We start from the raw sequence: 21,152 nt of genomic DNA on the forward strand, positions 1-21,152 counted from the left end.
TAATGTAATACATTTTAGATTAAGGTTGTAACATAACAATATTTGGAAAAAGTCAAATGGTCTGAATACTTTCCGAATGGACTGTACATGGTGGCCACAATATAATACTGTATACCTAGTCATATATGATACTGAGGTCTGGTTTCCCAGACACAGGTTAAGCCTAGTCCTGGACTAAAAAGCATGCTTAATGGAGAATCTTTAAATATCTTGTTTACCGGGGTGAATGTACTGCTAATACCCTGTGGCAGTGAGTGAAGAAATGTGTTTTTTACTGATGAATAGTTTTACTGATGACACAGATTTAATTTCCTCAATTTCCTTCCTGTAGAAGACATGCAGCTAGTTTATAACAGTATAACTGTCAGTTAAATGAGTGACCCACCTGCAATGACAGAACTTCTCCCAGTTTGTTGTGTTTAATCTTTGTGTGAAGTGAACATTAGGTGATGAAAGTTGCACAAAAGTTGTTTTTGTTTTCTCCAGAGGATATACTACAAATCAGGATCAAAGCCAGAAATAATGGCTGAATTTCTTGTTCATTAAGAACTAAACTTTTTAGATATTTGTTGTTGTTTTTGAGTCAATTATACCATGTCAATTTGTAAAACATGTAACTAAATGTTCTGAAATAACTTTCTTAAGTTAGCTGGCTAACTCTTTGATCATGCTTTGTATTTTACACCTCTGTTGATTTCAACCCCAGACTTTAATTCCTTAATGCTGTACCATGCTATTGCATGAACCAGAATAAAGAAGTTAACTTCAATATAATATCTACTATTCTCCTTATTTGGTGTATGTACAGTATCTGCTATGTTGTGGTTACACTCCCAAAACGGTATGTTGAGTAGGATACATGATATCATTACATCAGCTGCTGCCCATGTCATTCCTGACATAGTGATATTATCCTTTTTCCACACCAGCAGAGGGCAATATGATCTTTGTTTTTCTCACACACTCCCTTCCTACCCTTTCCTCATTATTTCACTCATTTCGTCCTCTCTCCATTTGTCTCATCCAAAGTTGTCAAAAGCTGTTTTAATAGCAACATAAACCACACTCAAGGCTTATACTACAGAGTTGTGGCTAGACGAACTGAGATTTCATTCATGTGTAAACTATTGCTGTTGACTACAGAACAAACAAGTAGTTCAACTGAAACAACTCTCTGTGATAGGGCCTATAGATCATGACAATGTATACAGTCAAGAGTCCATAAAGGTCTACCTAGAGTGTCACCCATACTGAATTTATTGTACAGTTGCGGCCAAATATATTGGTACCTTTCGTAGCCCTTTCCTGCAGTCAATAACCAAAACGCCCTCTTTGGCCTCATGGGTGGAATGTTTTTGCGATTTTTCAACAACGAAAATCTGGTGATTCTGTGTCAAACAGTTTTGTTATATTTCAGTCTTCTGTGAAGTATATAAAGTGTAGTATTGGGATGCAAACTCAAAATTGAATACATTTCAACTCTATATCTGAAAATATTTTTTATTTTTCAAACCCATAACCATGTGTGTGTGGTATATACTTTTGTTTCAAAGTGGATTTGTTTAAGCCTACCAATAATCACCATGTGTGACCCTGATTTAGCCCACTGCAGTAAAATGTTAAAGAATTACTATTTATTTTCAAATAAGTTGAAATTGAAAAAAACGTATTGGATTTTCCTCATTACAGAACCTATTTTATTTTTGTAAACATAAGTTCACAATTTTAATTGAGAAAATAAAGACAAACGTCATGAACAAAATGATTGCCATCCCGGAGCTAGTACTTGGTTGCACAGCCTTTTGCCAAGATAACTGCAGATAAGCACTTGCAGCCATCAATGAGCTTGCTGCACCTTTTCTACTGGCAATGTGGCTCTCTTTTCAGCAGCAAATTGCTTAAATTGTTCTGTTTTAAGGGGTGCCTTCCACCAACAGCTGTTTTCAGCTCTTGCCATAGCTTATGGATGGGATTCAGATCTGGACTATGCTGCCCACTCCAGAACAGCATTTGTTCTTGAACCTGGGTCTTTTTTTTATGTGTGTTGGGGTCGCTGCTGGGAGACCCACAACCTTCAACAGAGACACTGGGTTGAACATTGGATCCAAAACACCTGATAATCTTATTTCGTGATGTGCCGCAGGTAGCCTAGTGGTTAGAGAGTTGGGCCAGTAACCGAAAGGTTACTAGATTGAATCCCCGAGCTGTTTTGTACCTGAACAAGGCAGTTAACCCGCTGTTCTCTGGTATGCCGTCATTGTAAATGAGAATTTGTTCTTAACTGACTTGCCTGGTTAAATAAAAAATCTAATTAAAAAATGCCTTGTTCACGGGTTCCAAAACCAAAAACCTGTGGCATTTGTCATTATTTTCTCCATTCAAATTGTAAACTTAAGTATACTCAAATGTGGTTCTGCAATGTTGAAAATCCAATAAAAAGGTGTGGAGACAAGTTATTCTTATTTTAGAAGAAATCAGGAAACATTTAAGAAAAGTGCAAGGGTGCCAATATATTTGTCCGCAACTGTGTGTTCGTATTACTAGAAAGAATAATTTTTTCAAACATCAAACAATTTGTTTATCATTCCTCGTCTACGATGCATGACATACCAGTAGAACTCTTTTCCATGTACATTGTATTTACAATAAAACATTTACTGAGTATACCAAACATTAGGAACACCTTCCTAATATTGAGTTACACCCTCCACTTTTGCCCTCAGAAATTCCTTAATTTGTCAGGGCATGGACTCTATAAGGTGTCGAAAGCATTCCACAGGGTGATGGAACGTTCTTGACACACACAGGAAACTGTTGAGCATGAAAAACCCGACAGGGTTAGAGTTTTTGACACAAACTGGTGCGCCTGGCACCTACTACAGTACCCCGTTCAAAGGTACTTATATTTTGCCATTCACCCTCTGAATGGCATATATCCATGTCTCAATTTTCTCAAGACTTAAAAATCCTTCTTTAACCTGTCTCCTCCCATTCATCAACACTGCCTGAAGTGGATTTAACAAATGACATCAATAAGGGATCATAACTTTAACCTGGATTCACCTGGTCAGTCTGTCATGGAAAGAGCAGGTGTCCTTACGTTGAGTATACTCTATATTTTACACAGTCTTCAATGATATATACACCGTAAGACACCACGTTACACATTGTAGAGAAAGGGTTTGAAATAGCCGAGGTTGAGCTGTTTTTCAATTAAATTAAAAACGTTGAGTGAGATCTTTGCTTTGGTATCGGGTTCCATTGCTGCATTTGACACTTGAACATTAGTATAACTCCTGGTTTATACTGCTGTTGTGACAAACAGGTACGGTTGTATTGCTTGGTGGTAGGACACCCGTTGTAAATTCTTTATAAACTGTTTATTAAAAAACAGCTATAATGTATGAGTTACACTTTATGTTCCCTCTCCCCCAGTACATGGCACTAAAGCATAACGTGATCTTGCATATTGGTATGGTTATCATCAACACTACACTGACATTTCGTATTCAAAGTTCTTCAAATCAGTTCTACTTTGGTTGTTTCAGTAAGTTCATTGTTCATTTAGCACATTTTGGAACTAACTGTACAGTTATACACAGCTTATAACTAATCAAACATAACTATCTATAAGTCTATTTTCTATGTGTAGAATCCCCATAAAACGGCAACTGATAGTTAGTTCTACCTCTGTGCACTTCTGTTGTAGCAGTGAAAAAGCTGCTTGATCTGAATGCTAACATCACTGAAACACTAAGTGTAGCGTATTAGTTAAGTCCTTAGCTCTCACTAGAGGTCAACATATAATCTCTGTGCATTATACATGTCATATCCTTACGTCCTTGTGGCACATAGATGACGCATGGTTCAAACCCTGTAGCATCTGCCTACAGGTCAATAGTGTCACTGCACACGCTAAGAGCATCGATCTGTCGGCACACGTTGACGAATTCCGCTTGTACGGCCGTATCCCGTTCTAGCAACCTGCTTTCACTCAGGTCCTCTCTGCCCTCCAGCCGCCCCTCTCCCCGACTGTCCTGAGAGGCCCAGCTGAGGGTGCGGTAACGTCTGTGATAGGTAAGGTGGGGGAGTGTCCTGGGCAGGCTGCTTTGGGAAGGCTGCCCTCTGGTGGTGTGGGGGTGTGACCATGCCCCTCCTGTCCCTGAGCTGGAGAACAGACCCTGGGAAGACCCACTCAGGGACTCCTGGCACAGATAGCTGGAGTTACTACCTCTCCACCAGCAGGGATCGTTGTGGCCTGGGAGAATGCATCCCGGCTGGGGAGGCCGTGTAGGAGACATATCCACATCTCCACAGGAAGAGGTCCGGTAGAGGGGACTGTCAGCTGAGCTGTTTCCAGGCCATGAGGCACTCTGGCTGTGGTGGGAGCCAGGGGAGTTCAAGGAGAGGCTGGAAGAGGCGTGGAACAGCCTGGAGGGGCTGAAAAGGCTGTGAGGGAACAGAGTCTCGCTGTACAGGGCCTGGTCTATGCTGCGGGACAGGTCAATGGGAGAGGGGGGTCGCAGGTCCACTGTGGAGTCAGTGTCCAGACATAGACTACCCTGGGAGGAGCCCTGGGACTCAACCCCAGCTTGAAGTCTCCCTGGTGGGCTTGGAGGATCAGGGAGGTTGAGGTGTCTGGAGGTTTTGGTCTGGCCAGGGTGGGGGTTGGAGTTAGGGTTAGGATGCAGGTTCAGTCCATTTGAAGAGGGTTCCATTAGTGTGTAGAGGGGGAGGGCTTCGGACTGGCGCTTCCTGATGACATCACACACCACCTGCTTCTCTTTCTGCCCAAGGGACCAGGGGTAGTGAGGGGGGAGGATGGGAGAGAGGGGAAGTGGGTGGCTAGGCCCTCCTGCCGGCGAGGCACAGGGCAGCCGCGCCCAGGACCCCTGACAGGTGTTGGTGTTGAGTTTAGTCCGGGAGGAGGAGTTAGAGTTGGAGGAACAGAAGAGGAGGGGCTGAGTGCCGATGATTGACAGGGACAGACACACCCCCACCTCACAGAGCCTGCAGCCCAGGTGGTATGCCCACCAAGGCCAGGGCTGGAACCCTGCCCCAGCACTCACCCCTCCGAGCCCTAATGCATGTAACATCCCATACAGCTGAAGCCCCCCACACCCTAACAGGCACAGAGCCCCTCCCACTCCAGCCCTTGCTGCCCTTCTCCACTCCTCAGCCTTAGCGAATGGACACCGGGACAGCCGCCCCACCATAACTGGTGAACCTGTTACCTCTCCCTCGCCGTCACTCAGCCGTTGGATGTGTTTGGCGTCTTGTCGTACATGGCAGTAGAAGAGGAGGAAGGAGCAGGGGAGGAGGAGGCAGAGGAGGATGAACATTCCCTGGGGGAGCAGGAGGAGGACAGGGAGGCTGGGGAAGACATGGAATAGAGCTATGGAGCCCAGGAAGGCCCCGAAGTGCATCAGGGAGAGGAAGAACAAGAGACAAGGTCTGGGCAGGGTGGAGAGAGGGAGGGAGAGAGAGAGGGAAAAATGAAGGGAGAGGTGCATGCGAGAGCGGAGGGAGAGGAGGAGGAAGCAGACGGAGAAGGCAGAGGTGAGGCAGGGGAAGGGTAGTTCAGAGAGGAGGAGAAAGCCCAGAGCAGGCAGGTGGTCCTGGTGACTATAAGCATCATACAGGAGAGAGAATGCTCTAGTGCCTCCGGTGGCCAGGAGGAACAGGTGCAGCAGGGTAAAGTAGGGGCTTCCTGGGGGGCAGCGCAGGGGCAAACCTAACAGGCAGAGTACAGATATCAGACCTAATGCAGTGAACACAGATCCCAGACCGTAGATGTGGGCCTCCCAGGCAAAGCCCCAGGTGGCCAGAGCTGAGTTCCAATCAGAATACAGAGGTACAAAGAGAGGAGGGGTTAGAGACAGAAAGGGGCGCTGGGATTGATTGAAGATGATGTCATCGGGGTAAAAGGGGCTCCAGGATTGATCAGTTGTGTTGCAGGGTGTGGTTCTGGTGTCAAGGCTGCAGTCGACGAGAGCAGACTCATTCGTGGCCGTCTTTGGCCACCCCTCCTCTGGAAACACACCTGCAAAAACAGAAACAAAGATTCTTGAAACTGATGCCCAAATCAACCACTTGCCCCTGGAATTTCATTGGGTGAAATATCAGGGAGAGGGAGAGGGAGAGAGAGAGAGAGAGAGAGAGAGCGAGAGAGCTAATCCATTATAAAAGTACATTCTTGTAACTGGGGATCTCTAACTGGGTCAGAGAGAGAGAGAGAGAGCCCAGGGAGAGAGAGAGAAAGGGTGGGAGGGAGGGACAGAGAGCAAGAGAGGGAGAGAGAGACTGTGTTCAGATGAGGTAGTATTGACCCCATTGCTGTTCTCATTTGTGGAACTATTTATAATCACAAGCACACTCTTATAACTAGCATTACATCAATAATAGCATAATATTGTTGGTGCATGTACCTACAGTGGCAAGAAAAAGTATGTGAACCCTTTGGAGTTACCTGGATTTCTGCATATATTGGTCATCAAATTGAATCTGATCTTCATCTAAGTCACAACAATAGACAAATATAGTGTGCTAATAGCACACAAATTATTGTATTTTTCTTGTCTATAGTGAATACATCATTTACACATTCACAGTGTAGGTTGGAAAAAGTATGTGAACCCCAAGGCTAATTGAAGTCAGGAGTCAGCTAACCTGGAGTCCAACCAATAAGACGAGATTGGAGATGTTGGTTAGAGCTGCCCTGGCCTATAAAAAACACACACAAAATTTGAGTTTGCTATTCACAAGAAGTATTGCCTGATGTGAACCATGCCTCGAACAAAAGAGATCTCAGAAAACCTAAGATTAAGAATTGTTGACTTGCATAAAGCTCGAAAGGGTTACAAAATTATCTCTAAAAGCCTTGATGTTCATCAGTCCACGGTAAGACAAATTGTCTATAAATGAAGAAAGTTCAGCACTGTTGCTACTCTCCCTAGGAGTGGCCATCCTGCAAAGATGACTGCAAGAGCACAGCGCAGAATGCTTAATGAGTTTAAGAAGAATCCTAGAGTGTCAGCTAAAGACTTATAGAAATCTCTGGAACATGCTAACATCTCTGTTGATGAGTCTAAGATATGTAAAACACTAAACAAGAATGGTGTTCATGGGAGGACACCCCGGAAGAAGCCACTGCTGTCCAAAAAAAACATTGCTGCACACCTGAAGTTTGCAAAGGAGCAACTGGATGTTCCACAGCACTACTGGCAAAATATTCTGTGGACAGATGAAACTACAGTTGAGTTGTTTGGAAGGAACACACAACACTATGTGTAGAGAAAAAAAAGGCACAGAACACCAACATCAAAACCTCATCCCAACTGTAAAGTATGGTGGAGGGAGCATCATGGTTTGGGGCAGCTCAGCTGCCTCAGGGCCTGGACAGCTTACTATCATCAATGGAAAAAAGGATTTCCCAAGTTTATCAAGACATTTTGCAGGAGATTGTTAGGCTATCTGTCCGCCAATTGAAACTCAGAGGTTGGATGATGCAACAGGACAATGACCCAAAACACTGATGCAACAGAAGAAAATACGCCTTCTGGAGTGGCCCAGTCAGAGTCTTGACTTCAGCCCGATTGAGATGCTGTAGCATGACCTCGAGACAGCACTTCACACCAGACATCCAAAGAATATTGCTTAACTGAAACAGTTTTGTAAAGTGGAATGGTCCAAAATTCCTCCTGATCATTGTGCAGGTCAGATCCGCAACTACAGAAAACGTTTGGTTAAGGTTATTGCTGCCAAAGGAGGGTAAACCAGTTATTAAAACCAAGGGTTCACATTATTTTTCCAGCCTGCACTGTGAATGTTTACATGGTGTGTTCAATAAAGACATGAAAATGTATAATTGTTTGTGTGTTGTTAGTTTAAGCAGACTGTGTTTGTCTATAGTTGTGACCTAGATGAAGATCAGATCAAATTTTATGGCCAATTTATTCAGAAATCTAGGTATTTCCAAAGGGTTCACATACTTTTTCTTGCTACTTTATTCTATACTATATGCATGTCCCCTATGATTACATAACATCTGAATAATGTAGACAAGTTCATTCCCTATGTGCCCTATACTTCCGGCGCCGACAGAGATGGCCGCCTCGCGTCGCGTTCCTAGGAAACTATGCAGTTTTTTGTTTTTTTACGTGTTATTTCTTACATTGGTACCCCAGGTCATCTTAGGTTTCATTACATACAGTCGAGAAGAACTACTGAATATAAGAGCAGCATCAACTCACCATCAGTACGACCAAGAATATGAATTTCGCGAAGCGGATCCTGTGTTCTGCCTTTCACCCAGGACAACGGAATGGATCCCAGCCGGCGACCCAAAAAAATGAGTTCGTAAAAGAGGGAAACGAAGCGGTCTTCTGGTCAGACTCCGGAGACAGGCACATCGCGCACCACTCCCTAGCATACTTCTCGCCGATGTCCAGTTTCTTGACAACAAGGTTGATGAAATCCGAGCAAGGGTAGCATTCCAGAGGGACATCAGAGACTGTAACGTTCTTTGCTTCACGGAAACATGGCTCACTGGAGAGACGCTATCGGAGTCGGGGCAGCCAGCTGGCTTCTCCACGCATCGCGCCGACAGAAACAAACATCTTTCTGGTAAGAAGAGGGGCGGGGGCGTATGCTTTATGGTTCACGAGACATGGTGTGGTCACAACAACATACAGGAACTCAAGTCCTTCTGTTCACCTGATTTAGAATTCCTCACAATCAAATGTCGACCGCATTATCTACCAAGGGAATTCTCTTCGATTATAATCACAGCCGTATATATTCCCCCCCAAGCAGACACATCGATGGCTCTGAACAAACTTTATTTGACTCTTTGCAAACTGGAATCCACATATCCTGAGGCTGCATTCATTGTAGCTGAGGATTTTAACAAGGCTAATCTGAAAACAAGACTCCCTAAATTGTATCAGCATATCGATTGCGCAACCAGGGCTGGCAAAACCTTGGATCATTGCTATTCTAACTTCCGCGACGCATATAAGGCCCTGCCCCGCTCTCCTTTCGGAAAAGCTGACCATGAATCCATTTTGTTGCTCCCTGCCTACAGACAGAAGCTAAAACAAGAAGCTCCCGTGCTGAGGTCTGTTCAACGCTGGTCCGACCAATCTGATTCCACACTCCAAGACTGCTTCCATCACGTGGACTGGGATATGTTTCGTATTGCGTCAAACAACAACATTGACGAATACGCTGATTCGGTGAGCGAGTTCATTAGAACGTGCGTTGAAGATGTCGTTCCCATAGCAACGATTAAAACGTTCCCAAACCAGAAACCGTGGATTGATGGCAGCATTCGCGTGAAACTAAAAGCGCGAACCACTGCTTTTAATCAGGGCAAGGTGACCGGAAACATGACCGAATACAAACATTGTAGCTATTCCCTCCGCAAGGCAATCAAACAAGCTAAGCGTCAATATAGAGACAAAGTACAATCGCAATTCAACGGCTCAGACACAAGAGGTAGGTGGCAGGGTCTACAGTCAATCACGGATTACAAAAAGAAAACTCTCCTTCACTGCAGCCGAGGTGAGTAAAACATTTAAACGTGTTAACCCTCGCAAGGCTGCAGGCCCAGACGGCATCCCTTGCCGCGCCCTCAGAGCATGCGCAGACCAGCTGGCTGGTGTGTTTACGGACATATTCAATCAATCCCAATCCCAGTCTGCTGTTCCCACATGCTTCAAGAGGGCCACCATTGTTCCTGTTCCCAAGAAAGCTAAGGTAACTGAGCTAAACGACTATCGCCCCGTAGTACTCACTTCGTCATCATGAAGTGCTTTGAGAGACTAGTCAAGGACCATATCACCTCCACCCTACCTGACACCCTAGACCCACTCCAATTTGCTTACAGCCCAAATAGGTCCACAGACGATGCAATCTCAACCACACTGCACACTGCCCTAACCCATCTGGACAAGAGGAATACCTATGTGAGAATGCTGTTCATCGACTACAGCTCAGCATTTAACACCATAGTACCCTCCAAACTCGTCATCAAGCTCGAGACCCTGGGTCTCGACCCCGCCGTGTGCAACTGGGTACTGGACTTCCTGACGGGCCGCCCCCAGGTGGTGAGGGTAGGTAACAACATCTCCACCCCGCTGAGCCTCAACACTGGGGCCCCACAAGGGTGCGTTCTGAGCCCTCTCCTGTACTCCCTGTTCACCCACGACTGCGTGATGCACAATCGAGAGCATCCTGTCGGGCTGTATCACCGCCTGGTATGGCAACTGTTCCGCCCACAACCGTACAGCTCTCCAGAGGGTAGTGAGGTCTGCACAACGCATCACCGGGGGCAAACTACCTGCCCTCCAGGACACCTACACCACCCGATGTCACAGGAAGGCCATAAAGATCATCAAGGACAACAACCACCCGAGCCACTGCCTGGTCACCCCGCTATCATCCAGAAGGCGAGGTCAGTACAGGTGCATCAAAGCTGGGACCGAGAGACTGAAAAACAGCTTCTATCTCAAGACCATCAGACTGTTAAACAGCCACCACTAACATTGAGTGGCTGCTGCCAACACACTGACTAAACTCCAGCCACTTTAATAATGGGAATTGATGTAAAATATATCACTAGCCACTTTAAACAATGCTACCTAATATAATGTTTACATACCCTACATTATTAATCTCATATGTATATGTATATACTGTACTCTATATCATCTACTACATCTTTATGTAATACATGTATCACTAGCCACTTTAACTATGCCACTTTGTTTACATACTCATCTCATATGTATATACTGCACTCAATACCATCTACTGTATCTTGCCTATGCCGCTCTGTACCATCACCCATTCATATATCTTTATGTACATATTCTTTATCCCCTTATACTTGTGTCTATAAGGTAGTAGTTTTGGAATTGTTAGCTAGATTACTTGTTGGTTATTACTGCATTGTCGGAACTAGAAGCATAAGCATTTCGCTACACTCGCATTAACATCTGCTAACCATGTGTATGTGACAAATAACATTTGATTTGATTTGATTAACACCTGCTAACCATGTGCATGTGACAACTAAAATTTGATTTGATTTGCCTACTGCCTACTGAGCTCTACAACAAGACCTTCTCTGGTCTCTTCTCTTTGTGTGTGCGTGAGTGTGAGTGTGAGTGTGAGTGTGAGTGTGTGTGTGTGTGAGAGAGAGATGTGAGACACAGAGCTAACCCAGTTCTGTCTCCCTCCCTCTTAGACCTTTTACTACCCTCTACCTATGCTCTCTACCCCTCCCTGGCTGGAGAGGCTTCTACAATGTCCTATATAAAACCACCAGTCCACTGTGTTTCTCATTCACATCTCATTTACTGTCCTCAGTAACACATTAACAGTCTCCCTCAGCGTAGCTATTTAAGAAGATAGGACAGCAAGGGAGAGAAATAAAGTGTCTGTGACAGAGTAGAAAAGAAAAGGAGAGTGAGAGGTGGTAGCGATGGATGGAAGACGGAGGGGACAGATGAAGGGGAGATTGAGGGAGGAGAGAAGGAGGATTGATGGAGTGGGAGAGATGGAGATGAGAGAAGGAGAGGAGAGAATGAGAGGAGAGAATGAGAGGAGAGAATGAGAGGGGAGAAAGAGGGAGAGGCTTCATGATATCAGAGGTAGGATGTCATGAACAGAAAATATATAAGGGGTTACTCTCATCACACTGCCACAGTAAATCAGTACATTCACCACCAGTATTTTACAAATGCGAAAATAGGTAAATTCTGCCAAATATCCTATAAATACTAGGGGAGACTATTCTTACCAACACCCTGAGGGTGTTGTAAAAGTGGACATATCACTGTGACATGGGGGTGAAGGGATGGGGGTTGGATACTCTTACTTGTGTTTGTTCCTGTTTCCTCTGTGAAGTCCTGTAACTCGTCTCCAATCCTTTCCACCATGATATCTCCCTCCATAATGTCTCTCTGTTGAGTGGCTGAGAAATCCAGAGCTAACAACTTTGTGGCCTGGGCTCTGGGTTGGTGTTGGTCCGAGTCAGTTGTAGACCCTAGCTGTGCATTCACTGTGGCTGGTGATGTAGGTCTAGTGAGTGGATTAAAGCCTTGGGTCTCTGTGTAGTCACTGATAGTTCCCCGAAACTCGTCTTTGTTGTCCTTTTTCTCAGTTTCCTCGGGTGCCAATGTGGGGTCTTTCAGTCCTGGAAACGAGTCCAGAGAGTCGGCCATTCTGGCTCCAGCGGTGGGGACTACAGGAGCCCAAGAGGGCCATACAGTGCTGTGTGAGGCCAGTACTGGGTCATCGATCTGTGTGTCTGTATGTGGGTGTGATGGTGCCTTTGTGGTGCCCTCTGGGGCCAAGGTAAAGGCTTGAAGATGGAGGAGAGGAGCAAGGGAGAGGAGGAGAGAGGTCCACATCACAGAAGCCATGATGGAGACCCTAAAGTGTAATATTCTCAATGAAGTCACATGATTCCCAACGAACACTTCTTTCACCTCAACGCCACATACTTAAGAATAGGCTCACCTGCAGAACACAGACAACACACACCTCAAAGTCAAATAAAACCACATATTTGTTACATGCTTCGTAAACAACAGGTGTAGACCAACAGTGAAATGCTTACTTATGGACCCTTCCCAACAGTGCAGAGAGAAAGAAAATAGAGAAATAATAGAAAAGTAATAATAAATACACAATTAGTAACAATAACTTGGCTATATACATGGGGTACCAGTACTGAGTCGATGTGTAGAGGTACGAAGTAATTGAAGAAGATATGTATATATAACTAGGAATAAAGGGACTACATAACATGACAGATAATAAACAGTAGCAGCTGTGTATGTGATGAGTCAAAAGAGTTAGTGCAAAAAGGGTCAATGCAGATAGTCCGGGTGACTATTGGTTAACTATTTAACTAACTATTTAGAAATCTTATGGCTTGGGGGTAGAAGCTGATCAGGGTCCTGTTGGTTCCAGACTTGGTGCATCGGTACCACTTCCTGTGCGGTAGTAGAGAGAACAGTCTATGACTTGGGTGCCTGGAGTCTTAAAAAATGTTTAGGGCCTTCCTCGCAGTCAGCATACAAAGAAACTATAGCAGTGTCCTCTCCTCCTCCACTAAAAACAAACCCTCCCATGTATGCATGCATACCTACTTTAGATTTTGTTCCTGCCTATCTCTGCCAATGTACTCAGAAAGTAGCACAGCACTCACCATAGATATGCACAGCAACACCAACCACTTTAAGCTATCCCTCTCCATCATTCTCTATTCTTTGTCTCTTCACAAGTCCCCCACCCCTGCCTCAGTCTTCTAGACCCTCTTATTGTTCAGACAGCAGACAAATACCACACACATTTGTAGTACTTACTATGCTGCATCCTTCTGCTCTCCATCAGACAGGACAGGTCCCAGCTCAGCCAAGCAACAACAATCCCCTCTGTCCAACACCACACTGCTGCTGCCTCCGCTGCTGCTACATAGATCCCTCCATCTGTCTGTGTGTGTGAGAGTGTGAGATATAGGCTCACTCCTCTTCTCAGTATCACTCACATACTCTCCCCCTCTCTCTCCGTCCCTCCCTCGTTCAGTATCTCTCTTTTTCTGATGTGTGCCGGGAATGCATGGTTCCCGTGGATACACCTCACTGTGTAAATTATTTATCTGTGCGGTCTGGTCGTACACACACACGTCAGTGAGAATAAATCATTAATTGGAGGATGGCACTGTGCATATAGAATTAACTATCAGATCAATACAGTGTATTGGATGTAATTTGCGGCTTGAGTTTAAACCAACCCTCTCCGTGATACTTTACATAAAAGCAATAGTCAGTGTAAAAGTGACTACAAATTAAAAGCACGTCACAAATGATGGTACACACATCACAAGGAATTTGTAACTTGCTTGTGAGCCTAGCACGCACAACTGGTGTTTTATATTGTTATGGGGTGTGTGTCCTCTGTCATCACACCATCTATCTATCTCTCGTTCATACGTATACATACCCACTTCTCTCTGTCTTTATTTCTTGTTATCTGTTTCCTTCTACTCAACATGTTGATGTCATCAGACTCTGATAGATATAGCACTGCATCTCCCTGGGGGGTGAAGTCCAGGCTCATGTCCTCATTTAATTCCTCTGTGAATACTTGAAAATAAACACTTATCCACATACTGTACCGTGTTAATCTGTGTACATCTTCAATCTGTACTCTGACTGACCAGAGTTGAATAGGATTATATGGGCCATTGTACTGTATCTACAGTATATTATAGATCTGCTCTGCTAGTATACGACTGACTGGGGGTTGGATTATGGGTGAGCGTCATTGATTACAGCAGTGCATTCACAGAGCATGAACCAATGCGTCTAGCCACCGTCTATGCAATATCATAGAGCAATAACAAAGCTGCATTGAGATATAGTATTCCAGGATGTTCTTTTTTTTATACTGACCAAAGATAAATTGGATTTAGAGCAATGATGAATGGATCGTCTTCAGCCTCAATATCTCCTCCATCTCTCCTGTCTGTTGGTCAGACTATCAGGCAGGTTTGCGCTGATGGAACAGAAAGCTCTTATTTATTCCTGTAGATACTGTAGAGCAGCTCGTCCCTGACCGATTTATATACCTGAGGAAGATCAAACAGACACACAGGCCGGCAGGAAGACAGCCATCGGTGTAGAATGAGATAGTTTGGTCCCAGGATTGAGGCATTATCTGTCCCTGGGAAACAGCAGAGTTAATGATCCATAACCAGAGAGAGGCCCAATAATTGATCAATGATGGATCAATAACAGTAAACAGCTCACAGTGGGGTAAGCCTAGTGGTGGATGGTCACAGAGTACAGGGTAGTCACCTGGGGTGAAAAACTTACCAGGCATTAAACCAGGGGTGTTCTGTACCTGTGTTAACTGTGTTAGCCAGCTGAGCTGAAGCTCTGGGACCAAACACCGGTCTTCAGGTTTCACACAACAGTTGGCCAGCCCTGCTGTAGTGGGTTAGGAGAGCCACACCAGAGCCAACTGACACTCGTAGTGATGACCGCACAGGAGGCACCAACCAGCCAGAACTAAGGGTTTCAGGAGAGGAACAATGACTGACCAAACACATGACCTCAGCGTTGGGCATGGCCAACCCCCCCAAAAATGACCTACACACACTTAAAAACAGGAGAACACACACAAGCTTGCACAGGAACACACACTTCATGCACATGCAAACCACGCACACACATACACACACCACGCGTACACGCACATGCACACAGACATCAAGCACACCACGCCTGAGCGCGCATACACTGTCTGCCTGCATGGCTGCTGAGTCAGGCCTGACAGGGGATGAGTTGTCCAAACTGGGGGCCCAATGTGTTCTATGTGTGTGAGTCAGAAAGGCAGCATGATTTGCATGTCAGAGAGATACAGGCCAGCTCATATCTGGCAATGAGAATTACAGCAAAAGCTGCAGAGCATACTGTAACAGCCATATTGAATGAATTAAATACTCTTCAAACACATGGTTGTTTCAACTATGAGAAAATAACACACGTTAAAATGATTGAGGATAAAAACATAATAAATAATTACAAACGTTATGTATTTCCATTTGGGTCCTCAACTTTCAAGTTCTTCAATTCTGAATTCACAAATGAAAAGTTACAATAATGCATTCATCTACATATTTCTCCTTGAAAAAAGCACAGCCTTCCAATTTTCTTAATGAATTAAAAAGATACAAGCGTTTTCGCTCACTCTGAAAAATAATTCGGTTTTACAGTAAAGGGCTGGTTAAAAATACAAGGGACTGTCACTAAACTGTTGACGACACTCTAAAATGAAACCGTTATAAAATCTTCAGAATTAAGTGATGAAACCTTATTCAATGAAAATAAAATTGTCTTTGTTTGGATAAGAATTAGAGTGCTCAAAAGTATTTATTTAGCTCGTTCTTTAGATGACCTAACGATCATCGCCACCATGTGTAGGAACGATTTCACCTGCATGGGACATGAGTACAGAGTTGCCAACTAATTTTCAGGGTAATTGCTAGAGGCAGGTTGATTTGTTGCTAAATGACGTTGTGATATCATTGCGTGATAACGTAAAAATTCGTCATTACGTTGAATACACAATAACATTATTCAAATTAACTGGCCAGCTTGGCTGATATTTGTTCAGGCACAGACTCCCACTCTTTTCTGTACAATTTTGGTTGCGACATGTTGATTGATGTTGTAAGTTCTGTTCAAGATCAAACATTCCGTGACCAACTATGTTCATTGAGTTTGACTCGTCGGACTCGTACTACTGCTGCTGCAGTCAGCCAAAAATAATTTGCTGAAAATGCTGCTACCTCTATGCACGAGCTGAGCGCATGCTGCAGACGTCACTCACAATGCACTTTTGCAGCCAGGCACGTGTGTTGTGACTGAGTGTGTGACAGAGAACATCGTTTTTGTGTCATTTAAAGGGAAGTTGCGTGCATTTTAGCCTTTGAGTCACTTTTCAAAAGTTGATCAAATAAATGTTTAAAGTAGCTACATTTGTTGCTAGGTGCTATTTGAAAAAAAGGTTGCCAGGGTAGTCTGAAAAGTTGCTAAATCTAGCAACAAAATGGATAAATTGGCATCGCTGCATGAGTACCGTCTCTAATGAGTACGTTGGGGCGGAGCGACATGGCTCACCTTGAAGAGTTACGGTTCTCCTAGCATTCAGTATATCATGCTGGCATCACGAGCGTGGACTTTTTCTTCAAACTAAGAGTCCCCCTGCAAAGACATGCTAAACTTTGCACTCTAGCGCAGTGTTTCCCATCCCCGGTCCTCGAGTACCACCAACAGCACAATTTTTCATTGTAGCCCTGGACAAACACGCCTCATTCAACTTATTGAGGGCCTGATGATTAGTTGACAAGTTGAGTCAGGTGTGCTTGTCCAGGGTTACAATAAAAAAAAGTGAACTGTTGGGGTTACCGAAGGAACAGGGTTTGGGAAACTGTTTTTCCCAACATTGCAACCGCCTTTGAAAAAATAAATACATAATTTGATGTATTATTTATACCAGCATTTATTTTCTAACTTTACACAGATACTGGTATGTTGAAAGGTATTGTGTAGGCTATATTTAAAGAAAAATGTTTAATAAAATACAAATATATGTTGTTGGAATTACTCAACAGAGTCTGCTAAACTTAAATTTGTGACTCCTTACTCCACCATTCACTGCATTGCAATACACAGTATATATAGGATACTTATAGTATTGGGTGGTAGAGAAAAAAAAACTTTACTACCTGTCTCATATAGACTGGGGCGGGAAATACTCAGTTGGGTCTCTACTAACATTTACATTTACATTTAAGTCATTTAGCAGACGCTCTTATCCAGAGCGACTTACAAATTGGTGCATTCACCTTATGACATCCAGTGGAACAGCCACTTTACAATAGTGCATCTAAATCTTTTAAGGGGGTGAGAAGGATTACTTTATCCTATCCTAGGTATTCCTTAAAGAGGTGGGGTTTCAGGTGTCTCCGGAAGGTGGTGATTGACTCCGCTGTCCTGGCGTCGTGAGGGATATGGTTAGTTTTGAAGGGGGACTGTGTCGCCCGGCCTGCTGCTGGCTTTTCATTGTTGGAGCTAGAAACACAAGCATTTCGCAACACCCGCAATAACATCTGCTAAACACATGTATGTGACAAATACAATTTGAATTGCTGGCTTTTCATTCTGCCCCCCCCATAGCCCCCAATGCAATGTACTGTAATAGACTGTACATGCTAAACATTCTGGCTTGTAGAGATAACTTGTATACCTGTCTCAGCTGAGACTGAGCATTTTCCACCCCACTTTAGCTGAGACAGGTAGAAAAGTTATCTATACAAGCCCAAATGTATCCTATGTACAATCTATTACAGTGTAATGCATTGGGGGCTGTGGCCGTGTGACAGTCCCCCCCAAAAAGTAACCATATTTGGTTATTAGAGACCCTACTGACTATTTCCCACCCCACTTTAGCTGAGACAGGTGAAAACGTTGTCTCTACAGCCCAATATTCTCAACATACCAGTGTCAATATAGTATTTTTTGATTATTGGTCTTTAAAAAGAATGTAAAATCATATTTTTTATCTGTTTTCAGAAATTACTCATTGCCTTTCTTGTTGGCTCAATAAAAGTGGCCATTGATTAAAATTCCATAGCTTTTGAATGAGTTATCCACGTCGCAAGGCGCAACTCGCAACTGGCGTTGCCTATCAACTTCGCTGGATGAGGTTGTCAAATGGAGTGATTTCAAATGGAGAAAAAAAGCCTGCAAATCTGGATATGGAGTATGTGATAGAGCAGTAATGAGTCAACCCAATACTCCGGCAAAGTGGAACTCAAGGATTCTGGACTGTTGCATTGATAGGAGAGTCTGTTTGTGTGGTACCTTATGTTCAATGTGCCTAGCCTGTCAGATGGCTGAGAGGTATGGTGAATGCTTCTGTCTCCCCCTGCTGCCAACAACTATGATGATGATGCGCACATCAATGAGAGAGAGATACAACATCCCGGGCAGCTTAATTGATGACTGGGCAGTGTACATGTTCTGTGGGCCCTGTGCTCTATGTCAGATGGCAAGAGCGATGAAACACCAGCTGTGTTGAGATTGAAAGGCAATCAATCCATTTGAGTTTTGGGGGTCTGTGCATACCTAATAAAAGAACAAGAAAAACATTGATGGATTTATATTACATACAGTATCTGATGAATTCCAATTGAATAAGTCATGCATGGAATTTAGAATTGTAAGTCGCTCTGGATAAGAGCGTCTGCTAAATGACTTAAATGTAAATGTAAATGTAATGTAAATGCAAGGTTTCGTCATTACCATACTAACGTGACGTAATTTATGCTGCTGGCAGAATACCAGTCGCTGAAGCGTCTTGTGAGTGAAGCATTTTCACATGTAAGGAATGTTCTCATATGATAGTTAGCTAGTCAGCAGCCTTCCAATGTTTTGATGTGTCAATACAGGATTTGATATTAAACCATTAGCAACATCAGAACTTAGCTAGGTCCTGTCGACCCTCAGTTTGTAAAACCACAAAAAAAATTGAGTAGCTAGCTAAGTGATTGGAATTAGCTAGTTAACGTTAGCTATGCCAGATTTTGACAGATCATCATGTTTTGAGTTATTGAATTAATATTGCCCACTAATTGCCCGTTAATATGCCTTTTCAAAATGTGAAATGATGACCAATTAACCTAGCAGCTTTTTTTATTTATATTTTCAGTGTGCAACATCCTATGGGGGACACAAGTATGTTACCAGCTGGGCATATCAAACCTCGACGATACCGCAGATCTAGCGGCCACCATCGGCTTCCTAGGCTAGTTACACAGTCTGAAACGAAGCACTACAAAAAACGTGGAAAGTTCATTTACAAGCATACAAATACATTTTACTCTACCGCATGTCTGTGCGGTTGGTCCTTCTGCTGGTGGAAATTGGAGACAAAATATCTGCAGGAAAGTAGCTATTATTTAGGATGACTTTTTAGCGCGCTGGTACTGCTGTTGACCTTTTTATCATCTGAGTACAAAATGAACACCTGCGCGATCACGGTTAGTATGTAGGCATTGCGTGGATGTACTGTACTTCTCTCTTGTGCATATGTCTTAGGTGATGAGTTAACAAATCGTGATTGCCACACAGGGACTCACGGTTTGAAGTCTGTTTAATAAAATGTTCCTGTGGGTATACATTTCCACCTGCAGAAGGACCAACTGTCCAGACTACCTGTAGAGTAAATTTACATTTTCGTTATTTAACTACTGGCTTCCAGCAGACTGTTCGTTTTTTTTTTTTTGCAATCCCATTTCCAGCAACACTAGTGTGGCAATACAGCATTGCTAAAAGCAGCTATGTTTGCACATGCAGTGTGCCCTTTGGAAAGTCAGGGGTCCAACTGCTACAGCTAGAACAACCTCGTAGTTGTCAATAGGCTAGCTTGCAATTAATGAATACATAAATAACTGAATTTAATTTAATTTGTATTTTTTATTTCACCTTTATTTAACCAGGTAGGCTAGTTGAGAACAAGTTCTCATTTGCAACTGCGACCTGGCCAAGATAAAGCATAGCAGTGTGAACAGACAACACAGAGTTACACATGGAGTAAACAATTAAGAAGTCAATAACACAGTAGAGAAAAAAGGGAGTCTATACACATTGTGTGCAAAAGGCATGAGGAGGTAGGCGAATAATTACAATTTTGCAGATTAACACTGGAGTGATAAATGATCAGATGGTCATGTACAGGTGTGCTCTTTTGGTGTGTAAAAGAGCAGAAAAGTAAATAAATAAAAACAGTATGGGGATGAGGTAGGTAAAAATGGGTGGGCTATTTACCGATAGACTATGTACAGCTGCAGCGATCAGTTAGCTGCTCAGATAGCAGATGTTTGAAGTTGGTGAGGGAGATAAAAGTCTCCAACTTCAGCGATTTTTGCAATTCGTTCCAGTCATAGGCAGCAGAGAACTGGAACGAAAGGCGGCCAAATGAGGTGTTTGCTTTAGGGATGATCAGTGAGATACACCTGCTGGAGCGCGTGCTACGGGTGGGTGTTGCCATCGTGACCAGTGAACTGAGATAAGGCGGAGCTTTACCTAGCATGGACTTGTAGATGACCTGGAGCCAGTGGGTCTGGCGACGAATATGTAGCGAGGGCCAGCCGACTAGAGCATACAGGTCGCAGTGGTGGGTGGTATAAGGTGCATTAGTGAAAAAACGGATGGCACTGTGATAAACTGCATCCAGTTTGCTGAGTAGAGTGTTGGAAGCAATTTTGTAGATGACATCGCCGAAGTCGAGGATCGGTAGGATAGTCAGTTTTACTAGGGTAAGTTTGGATGAATGAATGAATAATTGACTATGGTCAAATTACAATCCAATAGAAGTACTAGCTATCTATAATCATCATAATCATCATGTTTATACAGCAAATCTGTCTACAAAATATAATTTTTCAATTTCTCATTATTTCCCCCTTCCATACCAATGCCTTTACCACAGTTGCCTTATTGTACTGCCAGCGCCCCCTACAGGCTTCCTAACTCAGCGCTCACTGTCAAACCTTGCTGTCACCATGC

At 43.7% G+C, this 21,152-nt stretch overlaps 1 protein-coding gene across 5 annotated transcripts; it reads right to left on the minus strand.

Moving 5' to 3' along the window:
* Positions 1-143: 143 nt before the first annotated feature.
* Positions 144-19,841, minus strand: LOC118401175 (proline-rich transmembrane protein 4-like). 5 transcript variants are annotated; one of them, XM_052474899.1, is made up of 8 exons: positions 19,471-19,841; positions 14,892-15,086; positions 14,645-14,739; positions 14,469-14,571; positions 14,017-14,150; positions 13,380-13,506; positions 11,885-12,528; positions 144-6,043 (listed from the first exon to the last, which is right to left on the minus strand). In XM_052474899.1, exons 7-8 carry the CDS (start codon positions 12,429-12,431, stop codon positions 3,888-3,890), a joined length of 2,703 nt encoding a protein of 900 aa, XP_052330859.1. In that variant the 5' UTR covers positions 12,432-12,528; positions 13,380-13,506; positions 14,017-14,150; positions 14,469-14,571; positions 14,645-14,739; positions 14,892-15,086; positions 19,471-19,841; the 3' UTR covers positions 144-3,887. The 5 variants fall into 5 exon arrangements, with proteins under 5 accessions (XP_052330859.1, XP_035654360.1, XP_035654362.1 ...); XM_035798467.2 differs by lacking the exon at positions 19,471-19,841 and adding an exon at positions 16,701-16,862 and having other exon boundaries at positions 14,920-15,086; XM_035798469.2 differs by lacking the exon at positions 19,471-19,841 and adding an exon at positions 16,701-16,862 and having other exon boundaries at positions 14,017-14,109.
* Positions 19,842-21,152: the final 1,311 nt, after the last annotated feature.

This window comes from Oncorhynchus keta, chromosome 22 (genome assembly GCF_023373465.1).
Source record: "Oncorhynchus keta strain PuntledgeMale-10-30-2019 chromosome 22, Oket_V2, whole genome shotgun sequence".
Classification (NCBI taxonomy): domain Eukaryota; kingdom Metazoa; phylum Chordata; class Actinopteri; order Salmoniformes; family Salmonidae; genus Oncorhynchus; species Oncorhynchus keta.